The 15,000-nt window shown below is 36.1% G+C and overlaps 2 protein-coding genes across 7 annotated transcripts in view; one reads left to right on the top strand and one right to left on the bottom strand.

Annotated features, from left to right (window-relative positions):
* Positions 1-2,730, bottom strand: part of rab5if (RAB5 interacting factor) — a 6,886-nt gene extending 4,156 nt beyond the window's left edge. Inside the window, 1 exon segment of the mRNA NM_199850.2 lies at positions 2,471-2,730. Coding sequence (NP_956144.2) covers positions 2,471-2,578 — 108 coding nt within the window. The 5' untranslated portion in view covers positions 2,579-2,730.
* Positions 2,731-7,961: 5,231 nt separating this feature from the next.
* zhx3b (zinc fingers and homeoboxes 3b) overlaps positions 7,962-15,000 on the top strand; it is a 29,931-nt gene continuing 22,892 nt past the window's right edge. For 2 of the 6 annotated variants that reach the window (XM_087305354.1, XM_087305351.1), the window contains exons 1-2: positions 7,962-8,035; positions 8,158-8,208. The gene's annotated coding sequence lies outside the window, so the exon portion shown is untranslated. Of the gene's footprint in view, positions 8,036-8,080; positions 8,209-15,000 lie in introns of those variants that run through there. The other 4 variants (XM_087305355.1, XM_087305352.1, XR_015522714.1 and 1 more) reach the window with 2 other exon arrangements.

The raw sequence follows: 15,000 nt of genomic DNA, 5'->3' as shown, positions 1-15,000 counted from the left end.
TACATCGAGTTTATCCGGTGAATGTTTATATGAAAAATGCTTCCTGAGAAGGATCCCCTTTCTTCCTTTTGTGGGAATTAGATGAATCTGTCAACTATCTTTTTGGGAATGTGCCCATGTTAGGATTTTTTGGAAAGAGTTCAGTTTATTTACATGAGCTGTTTTATTTGGTTTTATTTGGTTTTTATCATGTTGATAAAGCAAAAAACATAAAAAAAAATTAACAAATCTTATTTATTTTACAAGCAGTTTTTTTTTATTATTTAAGCTTTATTGCAGAGAGATACAATTCACAGCATCAGCAGACATACGTCACTGGATTTTACTGTATAAATTCCCTAAACAGCTACCAAAAAGAAAACACAGATTTCTTAAAAACAGCGACAGAACACATCCCTTTGCCTTATTTTGCATTATCTAATCAAAACTATATACAGAGGGGGGAAAAAAAGATAAAAGAATAAAAATGGGGGGTGCAATTAATATAACCAGTAAAAAAAAGTCTTACAATTCTATAGAAGAAAAACATTAGGTTGAATGGGAGTAATGTACTCAATCCATTTAAACCATAAGTCAACAAATATATCTATTTGGTCGTGTACACTGCATGTCATTTTCTCCATAATGAATATATTTTTCAAAACATCAATCACATCTTGCATTTGTGGTGGATTAGGTTTATACCAGCATCTAGTAATGGCTTTTATTTAATTTTACTAGCAATTTTTTTATACACAAATGCACATTTTTGTCTGTAAAGCCCGTTTCTTATTTTTTTGCAAAGATTTGAAATATTATTTGGATACAATCTCAACCTCCAGCAACGTTAAAGTTTTAAAATCAATAACACTTAGTGAATCTTATAGTGTTGTCTCTTTTCTGACTGTATTCTATGGGACTTTGCTTTAAGATAGATTAAAAGTGATCTATTGTAATTTATATTACCCCTGAAATCTTTTTTTGTTTGTTTGTTTGCTCTGTTCTGTTGTCTATGTTTGTTGTTATGGGATGTATACCTTTTCTGCACATATATTTATATTTTCTATACATTTCTGTACTCTTGTTGAACTTTCCAATAATGAAAAAATAAGGTAAAGTTGGGTTTTATATTCAGACTTTCTCATTAACATATTTCAGAAATTTACTAAATGCAAATTCTAAATGGTGAAATCATATTAGCAGCCAATGACTATCAAAGAACAACAATGATCACAGTCAATTAAATAGTGCTAATGTTGTTTTGAATATGGAGGTAAAGTTAGTTTTATATTCACACATTCGTTCATTTAGAAGTCTCTATATTGTTTATCATGTTACTTAAAATATTCGATAGGAATTAGCATGCAAGAATGACTTCTAAACAACATTAGCACTATCTAATCGACTGTGAACAATGGTGTACTTTGATAGTCATTTGCTGCTAATAGGATTTGACTATTTAGAATTAGCAAATAATATTTTTCTGAAATTATATAATTAAGGAATAGAGGTAAAGTTAGTTTTATATTCACACATTCGTTCATTTAGAAGTCTCCGTATTGTTTACCATGTTACTTTGAATATTCGATTGAAATTAGTATGCAAGTAGGACTTCAAAACAACATTAACACTGTCTAATTCACTGTTAACAGTGTTGTACTTTGATAGTCATTGGCTGCTAATATGATTTACCTATTTAGAATTTGCAAACAATACTTTAATGAAAATATAGTATTAAGGAAAATGTCTGAATATCCAAATATAAAACCAAATTTTACCTCTATCATTAACACTGTTTATTTGACAGTGAACTATGTTGTACTTTGATAGTCAATGGCTGCTAAATTGATTTGGCTATTTAGTGTTTGCAAATAATACTTTTATGAAATTATATTATTAAGGGGAAAGTCTAAATGTGCGAATGTAAAACTAACTTTAACTCTATAATTTCAGTCAGAATATTCAAAGTACCATGGTAAACAATACAGGGAGCTTTCACTGAACGAATGTGTGAATATAAAACCAACAATATTAAAAAAAAGTTACTGCGAAAATATTTAGAAGCTTGCTGACTTTGTATATACTTACAATAAATTTCAAAATAACAAAAAAAAACTTAATATTCGGTCTAAAAAGAGCATTCAAGCACGACTTCAAAACAAAATGAGCAAATAATACTTTTCTGCTTTTTTATTAAGAGGATGAAAGTCTGAATTTGCGAATATAAAAACTAATCTTCGCACATTTTAGTGGCATACGATAATAAACGAGGATCAGCTCATGACCGCAGTATCATTAATCTCTTTAAAGAGCCCAATCCCTACTGAACACGATGACACCTACAGCCCTGAACCCTAAACAGTGAACATGCCAACAGCACATTCACAAACACCTGACAGCATCTGCTTTAACACATTACAGAAACATCTAGTACACTAGTAAAAGATACTAGTCAGAATTAGCCTAAGTGTGGATGGGTGCAAAATCAGACCTTCTCTTCCCACACTGCTTTACAGCTGATGGCTTTGCTCCATGTGGACTGCTTTACTCCTCCATTCACCGCATGAACCTCCTCTTTCCGCTTCGAGCTGCTCGACATGATCCACACCGACTGCAGACACGGTAAAACACGCGATATGACTCCAAATGTTCGGTTTTAGTGGCGGAATTCAAGCGCAGGGGTTCAGATTTGCTGCTTTTCGTCCCACATTGACACAGCTCACGAAATCGACTCCGCGCACGCGCGCCCGAGTCATGACCTTGCTGTGCCAACCAATGAGCGAGTGCGACGTCTCCGCGCTCAGCCAATAAGAAGTCAGAACCGACCTCAGACGCATGCGTGTAGTCACATCACGCCCTCTACAGGTGAACCGTAATTAGCGCAATATAAGAGTAGGGCAATTAATGAATAATGAATGAAATGTACGTGCAAGCCCAATATTTTTATGGTGTTTTTTGTGTAATTGTTGTTGTTTTTCTCTCTCTGTATGATATCATGTCTTATTTCCCTGTTATTGCATATGTTTGACAATAAAAAGGGGGGAAGCTAATGTTTTTTCCATGCTGATAAACTTCTGGTGACTTGTCATTGTGTACTTTTTTTCCACTGTATACAGTTCCTTTTACAGCATCGATGTTGTAATGTCATTAAAATACATTCAGTTAAATAAACTTTGGCATTCATTTAGTTTCTCAAGCGTAAAACGAGACAAAAAGCCGTTTACTTGCACGCGCCTGTCAAAATCTGAAGGCTAGGGCAAAAGCTCCATTGAATATACTGAGGTAAAATAAACGGTCATATTATAAAGACATGGCGGGGGAACGTGTAATTTAATGCAGTGCTTCTTGTACAATTCAGGACCCACTTTATATCGGAAATCATTCAGCCAGTGGAGATCTGTGATTTTTAAAGAAAACAGACCTTAAACGCGCCGGTTTTTGCATTGGCATACAGTTCGCCGGAAGCGCTTAACCTAGGTTAGTGGCAAATTAAAAGTCCCATTACCATGCTTAGGCATATACCCTACTGAATGAGTTCCGTTTGAGCTCATTTCAGTTTTGTTTCATTTATTACAGCTCTCATTCATCTCTAATATGAACTAGTAATTACTAAATCTGTATTAAAATGTGTTCTACAGATTACTAAAAAAGATAATTCATCGTAAAACGTACTTACTATTTACTCTCCCTCAAGTGGTTCCAATCCCAGGTAGCAAAGAATTCTGGCCCAGATTTGGCATAAAGCTGGCACAGCAGGCATTCGTCCGGCACTGGCATACAGCATGTGGGCCAAATATGGCCTAGGTTTGGCCGAGGTGTCACTGTCTAAATGTGGCTCTCAAGACTTGGGCCAGATATCATATGTAGTATTTGGCCCAGATGTTAAAATGTATATGTGGGCCACGTAGGGTTGGCCTATCTTTACCCACTTTTAAAATACATTAAAGTTATTTTTGAGTAAAGAAAATAATCTATCAATCAGGTCGCTTCAAGAAAAAGCACAGCCATAAGGAAAAAACATTGACACACCAACATTATTTGGCCCATTTATGGGTATTACCTTGGCTGAGACTTGGCCCAGATATGGTCCACGTTTATCTATGTATGGAATTTAGACTCGGTCCAGCCATGTACCGTAATTCACTGCGGCATGTGGGCCAAGCAAATGCTGATGGTGTGGGCCAGATCTGGGCCAGAGAAATTTTGCTTTATTAAGCAGTGTTGTGGAAAGTTGCTTTAGAAATTAATTAATTAGAATATCAGGTTACTCCCCAAAAAAGTAACTAGTTGTGTTACTTATTAGTTACTTTTTATGGTGAGTAATGTGTTACTTTTGAGTACTTTTGAGTTACTTTTGCGTTACTTATCCTGACATGTTTTCCAGAGATAGGTTGCGGCTGGAAGGGCATCCGCTGCGTAAAAACTTGCTGGATAAGTTGGCGGTTCATTCCGCTGTGGCGACCCCGGATTAATAAAGTGACTGAGCCGAAAAGTAAATGAATGAATGAATGATATCCTGACATGGCTGAGGCTTGATCTCTTTGTTCTTTTCAAGAAAAACTTGTATCCAATACCTCTTTTCAAGAACTATTCATATATAGCGACAATTACTATTATTTATGTTATATATATATATATATATATATATATATATATACATATATATATATATATATATATATATATATATATATATATACATATATATATATATATATATATATATATATATATATATATATATATATAATTGATTCATTTAATTAAAACTATATTCATATATTATCATAATACTGTGTATGTACATATTTTTATATTAAAGGGGTGGTCCACTACGATATTATATTTTAAACTTCAGTTGATGTGTAATGTAGCTGTGTGAACATAAACAGCATCTCTGAATGTAAAATATTCAAAGTTTAATGCAAAGGGAGACCTTGATTTGTACAGAGTTAGCTTAGCAACGCCTACAATTAACGAATTTTGGGGACTACAAAAAATACTTCCGCCCCCTGTGAGATCACAAAAGTTCGTTATTGCGCATCCCACACTGCGCAGGTAAAGGCCGTGGCCATAGGCGCTGTAACTTTACTGCAGAGAGAGAAATGCCATCCTGCTGTTTCCACAGAGCTGTTCTGTTTCTGTTGTTGGGCTTCCAAATGACACGACCCAAACACAGAAGTGCTTACAGTTCAATATTAATTATGTTCCAGAGAACTATAAAATACATAGCAAGCATGATTTGACAAAACACAGCTTCCAGAATCTCTCCCAGTTCAGTGCTGGATTCAGTTAAAATCTCCTCAAAGATGGAGCAAGGAGACGCTGTGAACTCTGAGTCATGACCTGTAAGTGTTTTTATTTGTTAAAATTGATCATGACATGTACAGTGTCTAACTTTAACGGTGTGTTGTAGCAAAGATGTAAACAACGGGAAATTATGGTAACCGCTAACGACTTAGCTAACGTTACAAATCCATATTTATCAAACGGCTGTAAACGCACACACACACATACACATACACGCACTCTTGGCCAGCACCTGCGTCTCTCTGTGGGAGACGGCAGAGTTTCTCTCTATAGGCAGCTTTGCTATGCGTTTTACAACTCGGACAATAAAGTCGCAAAAGATATGTGAACGATTCATGTTACTTACACAGGCATATTCCGCATATGCATGATAGACGTCCTGTAACGCGTTGATTTAAAAAAAATACAGCAATGATTTCCCAACTGGAGTGTAACATCAAAAACAAATCAATCCAGGCTCACAAAGGTCTCATCTCACATCTTGTGCTTTATTCTGTCACCATAGAAAATAACTTAATCCGAGCATGAGAGAAAAAGAACAATAAAAATCTCTCCCGCGCACATGCGCTTCTCGTGTTACAGATACTTCATCGTATACACGCATAAACACACTAAAAGGCACAGAAACAGTTAAAGGAGCCGCATCCCATTTTCACTCGTTACAGACACGTGTTGACTGACTGACTGTTTACACAAAACGCGCGTGCTTGTCAGGGCGTGACGTGGAGCCGATCGGCGAATCACAGCATATTATGAGGATGACCAATCAGAGTCACTTGAGGGTGGGCCTTTTAGAGAAACTAGGAAATATGACAGTCGTTTTCATGTTAGCTGAGTAGCTGTGTATAATCAAAGTGAGATTTATGAAAAAATAACACGATTTCCTTCAAGTTAAACATGAGCACACATTGCTTTGCATCTTATTAACACAACCAAGCCTTAAAAATAACATTCTGGACCACCCCTTTAAATCTTTTTTATTTATTGTGGTTGTAGTCTCCACCCAAGGCCACAAGTTGGTGCTCGAGGGCCCGTGGAGAGTCTGACAGAATGAAGAAAGTGTTTTTGTTTGCCCTAATTTGAGGTTTTCGAGGTTGTTTAAATACAATAAGCCCTAATCAGCATCTCTAGTAGAGAATTTGGCATACTGTTCCACTCAGCTTCCTAAATATCTTTGAATACCACAGTTATCAAACATTAATAATAAATCGTCATGCCATTGCTTGTCAGATTGTATGAATATTTTTACAGTAAAAGCACTAAATAAGTGAAAATGTGTCATGGTGACATTATACAAGTGAATTGGTTTACGACAGATGCCATGGAACTGCAAACATGATCATACTGATGCCATTAGTTTATGATTGTGCCCAGGGTCAGAGGTCATCAGTACATTTAGAAGCCCTAAAGAAAGTTTATACTCCATTTGTGCAGCTTACATAGCTCTTCAGCAGACTTTGTAGCAAATCATATACAAATTATACATAGTGCAAATATTAGAAGCATGTAATCCTTCATTAAGACTCCATTAGTAGTTTTTTTTTATGTTATAATTAATACAAATATGGGCTAGAATTCTTTGCTACCGGAGTAATTACCCTAACTTTACCCTAATTAACCTAGTTAAGTCTTTAATTGTTACTTTAAGCTGAATACTGAAGAATATCTAGTCTAATAGTATGTACCCTCATCATGGCAATGATAAAAAAACAGCTATTCGAGATGAGATATTAAAACTATTATGTTTAGAAATGTGTTTTGGAATTTGGCAAAATATACAGTAGGGTTAATAATTTTGACTTCACCTCTATATATGTAAATATTATGGTTTTGTACTTATATATATATATATATATTTAATTTATATATACAGACTGTTTATGCACAGTGAGTAGTAGTACACAGACATTACGCAATTACAAGCTGCGATTAATCGTTTGACAGCGATAATGTTCATTTAAACACAAAATATTCTTCATTATTAGGAAGATGTACTTAATAAAAGATCATCATTGGCCATTAATAGTTTTTAAAAGTACACAATAATAGTTCACAAACCTCATATTACCCCCCCACCCTGCATAAAAAATCCAGCTTAAACCAGGCTAGGATGGTTGGCTGCTTTTAGCTGGTTGACCAGGCTGGTTTTAGAGGGGTTTTGGTCACTTCCAGGCTGGTTTACAGCCATTTTCAGCCATTTTCAGCCTGATTTTAGCTGGTCAGGCTGGGAGATGATCAGCTAAATCCAGCTTGACCAGCCTAGCCAGACTGGGAGCCGAGCCAAAACCAGCTATATTCAGCTTAAACCAGGCTGGTTAAGCTGGTTTTAACTGGTCACTTTCCAGCCAGACCAGCTAAAATCAGGCTGGAAACCAGCCTGGAAGTGTCCAAAACCCCTCTAAAACCATACTGGTCGACCAGTTAAAACCCGCCAACCATCCAAGACTGGTTTAAGCTGGATTTTTCAGCAGGGATACCTCATTTGACCTTGCAGCAAATCACAAACAAATTACACAAACCTGCTTACCCGGTGGCATCACTACAACTTCAACTATCATGAACTTTTTTTTTTTATTAAACAGCTGTTTCCGTTTGCTCTGGACACAGAGATGAGATTCAGTCATAACAGTGCGTGTTTGTGTATTAATTAATTACTCATTATCAGTTTCCCCATGAGCGGATCATCACAGCTTCGGATGCCAGTGACGCATACAGTCACATGACGCAGCTGCTGGTGACGTACGGCGTGAGTTTCTTTCCCCGTTTAACACACACACACACACACACTCTCACACACAGACACACACTCGACTGGACATAAACAAGAGTGAAGGGCCTTTGTGTTAGACTCATGTTTCTATCTTCCAGCGTTGATGTGTGTATGGCGCGTTTCTGACGGCATCTGGCTCGTGCACGCGGGTGAGTTTGTGCTCGACTTTCATTGTTACTCAACGACGTCACTATCTATCATTACAGCAGCTTATACTGCACTGATGCGTGGAAAGTGTGTGTGTGTGTGTGTGTGTGTGTGTGTGTGTGTGTGTGTGTGTGTGTTGTAATGGCGACAGGAAGAAGGGGCGGGGATGTAGTTTGTGGTTATGGTTTATAATATGTGATCATATTTCATAATATTAGTGTTCATAAGCTGAAGTTGGCACACGTGTGTGATTTACTAGAGCTGGGATCTTCAGCTCAGCACATCTGCTGTACACAGTGTCATGCTGAAGTTGGGTTTGTGATCAGTTTGACTGTTTAATTATTCCTCTATTTTATTTGCATATTTACAACCTGTCCTTCTAGTCAGTGATCAGGTTATTTTTTAATAACTCCTATATGCTCAAAATGTGTCCCTGGTCACAATTTAACAATGACTGACCTGTATATATGTACCAAATATTGCATATCGAGCAGTGTGTGCTAATTTTGAGATTGACTGATGAGCAGAACTTATTATTTTCTAGGTAATGTCTCAAAAATCTACATCTCTCAGTGGTTTTGTTAACCACAATATCTGTTTAGATTGTTTAGTATAGGCAGATTGTGGTAAAGTTGGCTTTATATACGCACATTTGGTCCATCACAAATTCAAAACAGGGAAATCATATTAGCAACAAATGACCATCAGTACAACTTTCTCAGTCAGCTAAATAGTGCTAATGCTGTTTTGAAGTCTTATTTGCGATTTTTCGGTGGTGAAATAGGTACTGAAAAATCATACTTAAGTAAAAGTACCATTACTAGCCTGAAATGTAGTGCGAGAAGAGTAAAAGTATCTATTGTAAATATTACTCAAAGTATCAGTAAAAAGTAGCCCTTTTAAAAGTATTCAAGAGTGGTGAGTATTACGCTGTGAAAAGCTGATGAGTTTACATGTAACTTGTGGATGTGTGTAAACGTAACATTCTGTAGTGCAGCGGTTCCCAAACTGGGGTGCGCAGTCTGACCACCAGGGGTGCCCGAGAGAACGCTTGCAGGGCTCAACAATAAGGACTGCCCGATGGCCCGGGGCCAGCGCGTGAGATGCTCGGGACAGTAGACGGGATCGTTACTGGCCCGATTGGGCCACTAATGCCCTGTCACTATTAGTTTAATTTGCCTGTGACTATTTGTCAATTGCGTGCAAATACAGTCAGAATACAGAAACCGTTTGTGTTTTTAAGCCTTCAAATGCTACCTTCTCGGTTGCTCTTATCTGATTGGATGTTGTGAGCATGTTATTTTTTTCCATAACAACCAGTAGAGCTAAGAGACAGCAACATGGCGGCAACATCGAGTGATGATGCTAAACGAAAACATTTGTCTATAACGTCTTGGAACCAGACTTTTACGAGGGTACACCACGACAAAAAAAATGAAGTGATGTTTTGTACAGTTTGCCGTTAGTTTGGCAGGTCAGTCATCTTTTGATACCTGCACATTTTGCTACTTTTGTTTGCAAAACACTTTATTAACATTTTTTTAAATATTTAAATTCTAGATTTACAAACATTTTGACATTTTTTTTTATTTGTGGCTAAGAAATAGCTATTAACTTTTTTTGGTGGGGCCAGTGACAATACTGGCAGGGCAAGTAAAAATCTGAACCACTGGTCCGATCGGGTCAGTAGAAAAAAATCCTTAGCGTTGAACCCTAGCTTGTAATAGCGGAAAATTTGATCTTTTATTATTTTTATGCATTTATCTTTGGTAAGATAAATGCATAAAAATAATAAAAGATGGGAGATGGAGAGACTCCAGGAAAAAATGGGAGTGTTGGCAGGTATGGTTGACATTTGACATTGAAGTACAACATCCATCTAACATCATGTTCACGTCTTGTGCCTGCTGGTTGTTCGAGGCCATTTTGGTCATCATATAGTAAACATCTGTCATCATCTCATCACTGACATGCATCTAAACAGTCTCTGGGTCAAAGCTTGTAAAGATTTTGAACATCTCCTTGGACACTTTCAATGCTTCGAAACAGTTTGTTGCAATTATAAATCGCTCATGTCTCGAGGTAGTTCGTTATGATGAGATTTACTTTAGTGTGATTTGATTGGAGGAATCACAGGACTGATTATTCTAATCCCCATAGACAAGAAAAAATAAATTGGTGACTGCAGGTTAAAGGAAAGTAGTGGAGTAAAAGTACCAATTACTGCTCTAAAAATGTACTTGATGTGCATGTAAGGGAAAGAATAAGTACACATTTTTTTTTATAACTTAGTTTTTATTGATTTTTTAGGAACATATAACCAGTGGGAACAAAACAAGCAAAAAAAAAAAAAAAAAAAAATACACATATACATAAATATACATATGTATAAATACTTGTATAGGCAAATACATCCATTCCACACATGTATATCCATATACACACATGCATAAAAATATTAAATTAACCTCATCAAAATAAATAAATAAGTATAAAATAAATCATAATAAAAGGTTGCCAAACATATTTTCACAATGATACATAACCTCTAGAATTATGTAAATGTTCAGTTATGAATAATTATATTGTCGTTGAGGTGAAAGCCAGCCATTTACCCCATTTCTTTTTAAAGGTTTCTAATTGTAATCGAAGTGCATGTGTGATTTTTTTTCCATTTCCTTAACTTCTGCTATAATTTTAAAGCATTCGTCTTCAGTTGGTCGCTCTTCTTTATACCATTTCCGGGTTATAGCTTTTTTGCTTGTTGCCAAAAATATCTTAAATAGATATTTATTTTCCTTTTTTAAGATTAATAGGAGTGTCTCCTAGATAAAAAGTACACATTTTTAAAACTAGTTAGTGAAGAACAATTTCTGAGAAAAAATACTTTATTACAGTAGTTTGAGCATTTGTACTTTGTTACTTTACACCACTGGCGATTTTACTGAATATTCAAAATAGCCTACTTAAAATTATAGTGATGTCACAAGTTGTCTCGTTTGCTTAAAAATGAACAGTCACATTTTATCCATCTGACAGCACATATCACTCACATGATGCATTCAAATCAGATGTTTTATTGATCACTGTATATATTTTTATTTAGTTATACTTTAAAATATATACGATTTAATATGTTCTGAATGAAATTTAATTTGTAGACGGTTCCTCCCATAAACGGTGACACCACAAGTTCTTCCATAGAGATATGTCTGCTTATTGGTTGTTTTAAAATGCTGAGCTACTGGCCGCATCTGAAATTGCATACTTCCATACTGTATAGTCTGCTGAAAACAGTATGCGAGACAATATCTGATATATCAGACATTGCAATATTAAATTTTTATGTGACTTAATTTTGCAATATGAAATCATTTATAAATAAATATAAATTAAGTATTAAAATTATTTAATTAAATAAAAATAAATGAAATGTATAAGTTTAGATAAATTAGGTTAAATGAAATAAAACAATTAAAATAAATCTATCTATCTATCTATCTATCTATCTATCTATCTATCTATCTATCTATCTATCTATCTATCTATCTATCTATCTATCTATCTATCTATCTATCTATCTATCTATCTATCTATCTATCTATCTATATAATTCCTAAAATTAAAATTATATGTAAATAAAACAAATTAAATATAAAAAATACATGCGTATTAGTATTGTTGGGCCCCATTGCTATAATTGCTCAGATGCTTCTATCCTCTTCCTGCCAAACTCAGGGAAGTCCAGTCCATTTATAATAACTTTAAAGTTTGTTTAAAGATGTATTTTTTTTTTACCGTCACTTGTTGATTTAAATGACTGTATTGTATTGTAGTTAGGGATGCTCCAGTCAGGATTTTTGCAGCCGATACCGAGTACCGATTCTGATGTTTCAAGCTTTATTATGCTTTAAGCACGTTTTCCCTGATATTAGAATGATACTTTAGTAGAGATCTCTCCTGACCTCAGAGAATAAATGAAGGATGCTGCATATAATACCTTAAACACATCTCTTATAACTATTTCGATGTGAACATGTGAGGCCTGAAGCAGAAAATAGATAAAAACGGATACACGCGGATATATCGCGGGCAAAGCAGTGGCGCAGTAGGTAGTGCCGTCGCCTCACAGCAAGAAGGTCGCTGGTTCGATCCTCGGCTCAGTTGGTGTTTCTGTGTGGAGTTGGCATGTTCTCCCTGCCTTTGCGTGGGTTTCCTCCGGATGCTCCGGTTTCCCCCACAGTCCAAACACATGTGGTACAGGTGAATTGGGTAGGCTAAATTGTCCGCAGTGTATGAGTGTGTGTGTGTGTGGATGTTTCCCAGAGATGGGTTACAGCTGGAAGGGCATTCGCTGCGTAAAAACTTGCTGGATAAGTTGGCGGTTCATTCCGCTGTGGCGACCCTGTATTAATAAAGGGACTAATGACAAACAATACAATTTGGAAACACTGCAAATAATGAAAGAAGAATTCAACATGTCTCAATCAATCATTTAATGCATAAGAATTTTTAAATACATTACTTCTTTACCAAAAGGAAACGGGCCTATAAACTAGTGTTTATTGCTATTAGTATATTAGAGGAGGTTATATTATTAAATATTCATGTTACGAAATATAATTTTTTAAGTTTCAATATATGTAGTATTTCCAGCCAGCTTTTAGTGAACTTGCAATATTGTCAAAAACACAACTTTTAGTTCTTATATGTAAAAAGGCTAAATACATGCAACGTGATCCTAATATTTTGCTCATCTGCAGCTAACACAATCACTTGCGATCGGTTCATGAGATCAGCCAGATCAGCGAGTACCAATCGAGTCATTAAATGTGATCATCGGCCGATGCCGATCGATTGGAACATCCCTAATTGTAGTGGTCAGTGCTTTGAGAAGCTGCTTTCAAAGGCACTTCATTAACTAAAATGTATTTACATTGTTATTATTATTATTATTATTATTATTGTGATTATTATAGTTTTTCTGTGACTGTATGAAGTCTTAAATCATAAATCATCACCGAACAATATGCAAATGTTGTTATTTGATCAATCTTATAGATGTTTTATTTTGCTTTCCTTCACTGTAATATATGATTCAATGGATTTACTACCTTTTCTAAGGTAAGTGGTTGCAAAAAAATGTATATGAATGGTTTATAATGTTCAACTTAATTTGTTTGTTTAAATTCTCATATAAATTAATCCATATTAGTTGTTTGCAACCACTTACCTTAAAAATAAATGTCATAAATCCATTTTTTCAGTGTTCTTCCCAGCCTCCAGGTGGGATTATAGCAGCTCTATATGTTCTTTAACAAAACCGGGAAGTGTTCCCTTGAAATCAGTTCAAGGGTTGCAGGTTCCTGTGCTGTGTGTATTCACGGCTCTAGTGAGGAGACTGTGATGATGTCAGCCATTTTAGCTTGGACAGCAGAGTGTCTGTGTGTGTTTGTGTCTGTGTGTGTTGTGCCGCCATTTTTTCCCCCCTCACTTTTCCATTTTTAACTGAGCCTTAACACCTTAGGTGCCGGTGACATCCAATCTGTGCTGCTCTGCATTTGAAAAGACCAATGCTCAGCGCTGCCTTTGAACTTATGATAATGAGGCGTATTTTACAGAGCAGGTCAGATGGACATCAAGTCGTGATGTCTGGGTGTGTTTGACGAAGAGGTGTTGCGTTCAAAACCCTAAAACTGAACTTTTTAATGGTATACAATGACAGTGAGCAAAATGATCACGGTTCTCAATATGATCACAGTTTTGTTGTGGAAAATGATCTGGAAATGTGCAGGAGTACACTGTAAACATGCTGCGCTCAGCACAATCCTTTTGTATTGGGGAACATGAAAGAATTATCATTCATTTTATTTTCGGCTTAGTCCCTTTAATAATCAGGAGTCGCCACCGCTGAATGAACCACCAACTAATCTAGTATATGTTTGGCGCAGTTTATGCCCTTCCAGCCGCAACCCAACACTGGAAAACACCCATACACACATATTCACACACATACACTACGGACAATTTTGTTTGTTGAATTCGGCAAACTCCACACGGAAACGCCAACTGACCTAGCTGGGACTCGAACCAGCAAGCTTCTTGCTGTGAGGCCGACAGTACTAACCACTAAGCCACCCCTATGATGGAATTAAGTTAGCTTACAAATTTCAGTTAAAGTTAAAGAACACCTATTTTACCATCTTTACAAGATGTAAGATACGTCTTTGGTGTCTCCAGAATGTGTCTGTAAATTTAATGTGTAGCGTCAGATAAACAGCAGTCAGTGACAGAGACAGACCAGCCTGGTCTCACGAGAAAACGTAAGTAATTTACGTTTTTCCAGTTTAGTGGCTAATTCGTAAGTTCAGTCAAGCAAAATTGTAAGATTTTAAAAAGGAGGCGTGGCACCCAACTCCTAAACCCAACCGTCATTGGGGGATGAGCAAATCATACTAAATTGTACGAATTACGATCATACGAATTTATACGAATTTGCCACTAAATCAAAAAGTTACGAATTTCCGTGAGATTGTGTTGGACAGACTCAGATGAAGCTGAATTACAGCTCATTAGTCAAAAATACCAAGTAAGTTTATTTGATGTGTTTGTTTTGGAGTTTATTCAAGCCTTTCTGCAACGATGAGTCACACACAAATGCTGTATGCAGTACACACACACACAGACACATGTTAGCGTTTACCAGTGGTGGAAAGAGTACTGAAAAATCATACTTAAAGGTGCAGTAGGTGATCTTCCACAATGCTAACAGCTTTGAAACAGCACGTGCACCT

The sequence above is a fragment of the Danio rerio genome, chromosome 23, assembly GCF_052040795.2.
Source record: "Danio rerio strain M-AB ecotype USA chromosome 23, GRCz13ab, whole genome shotgun sequence".
Lineage (NCBI taxonomy): Eukaryota > Metazoa > Chordata > Actinopteri > Cypriniformes > Danionidae > Danio > Danio rerio.
The sequence above is the reverse complement of the archived record's forward strand: the minus strand, read 5'-3'. Positions and strand labels throughout refer to the sequence as shown.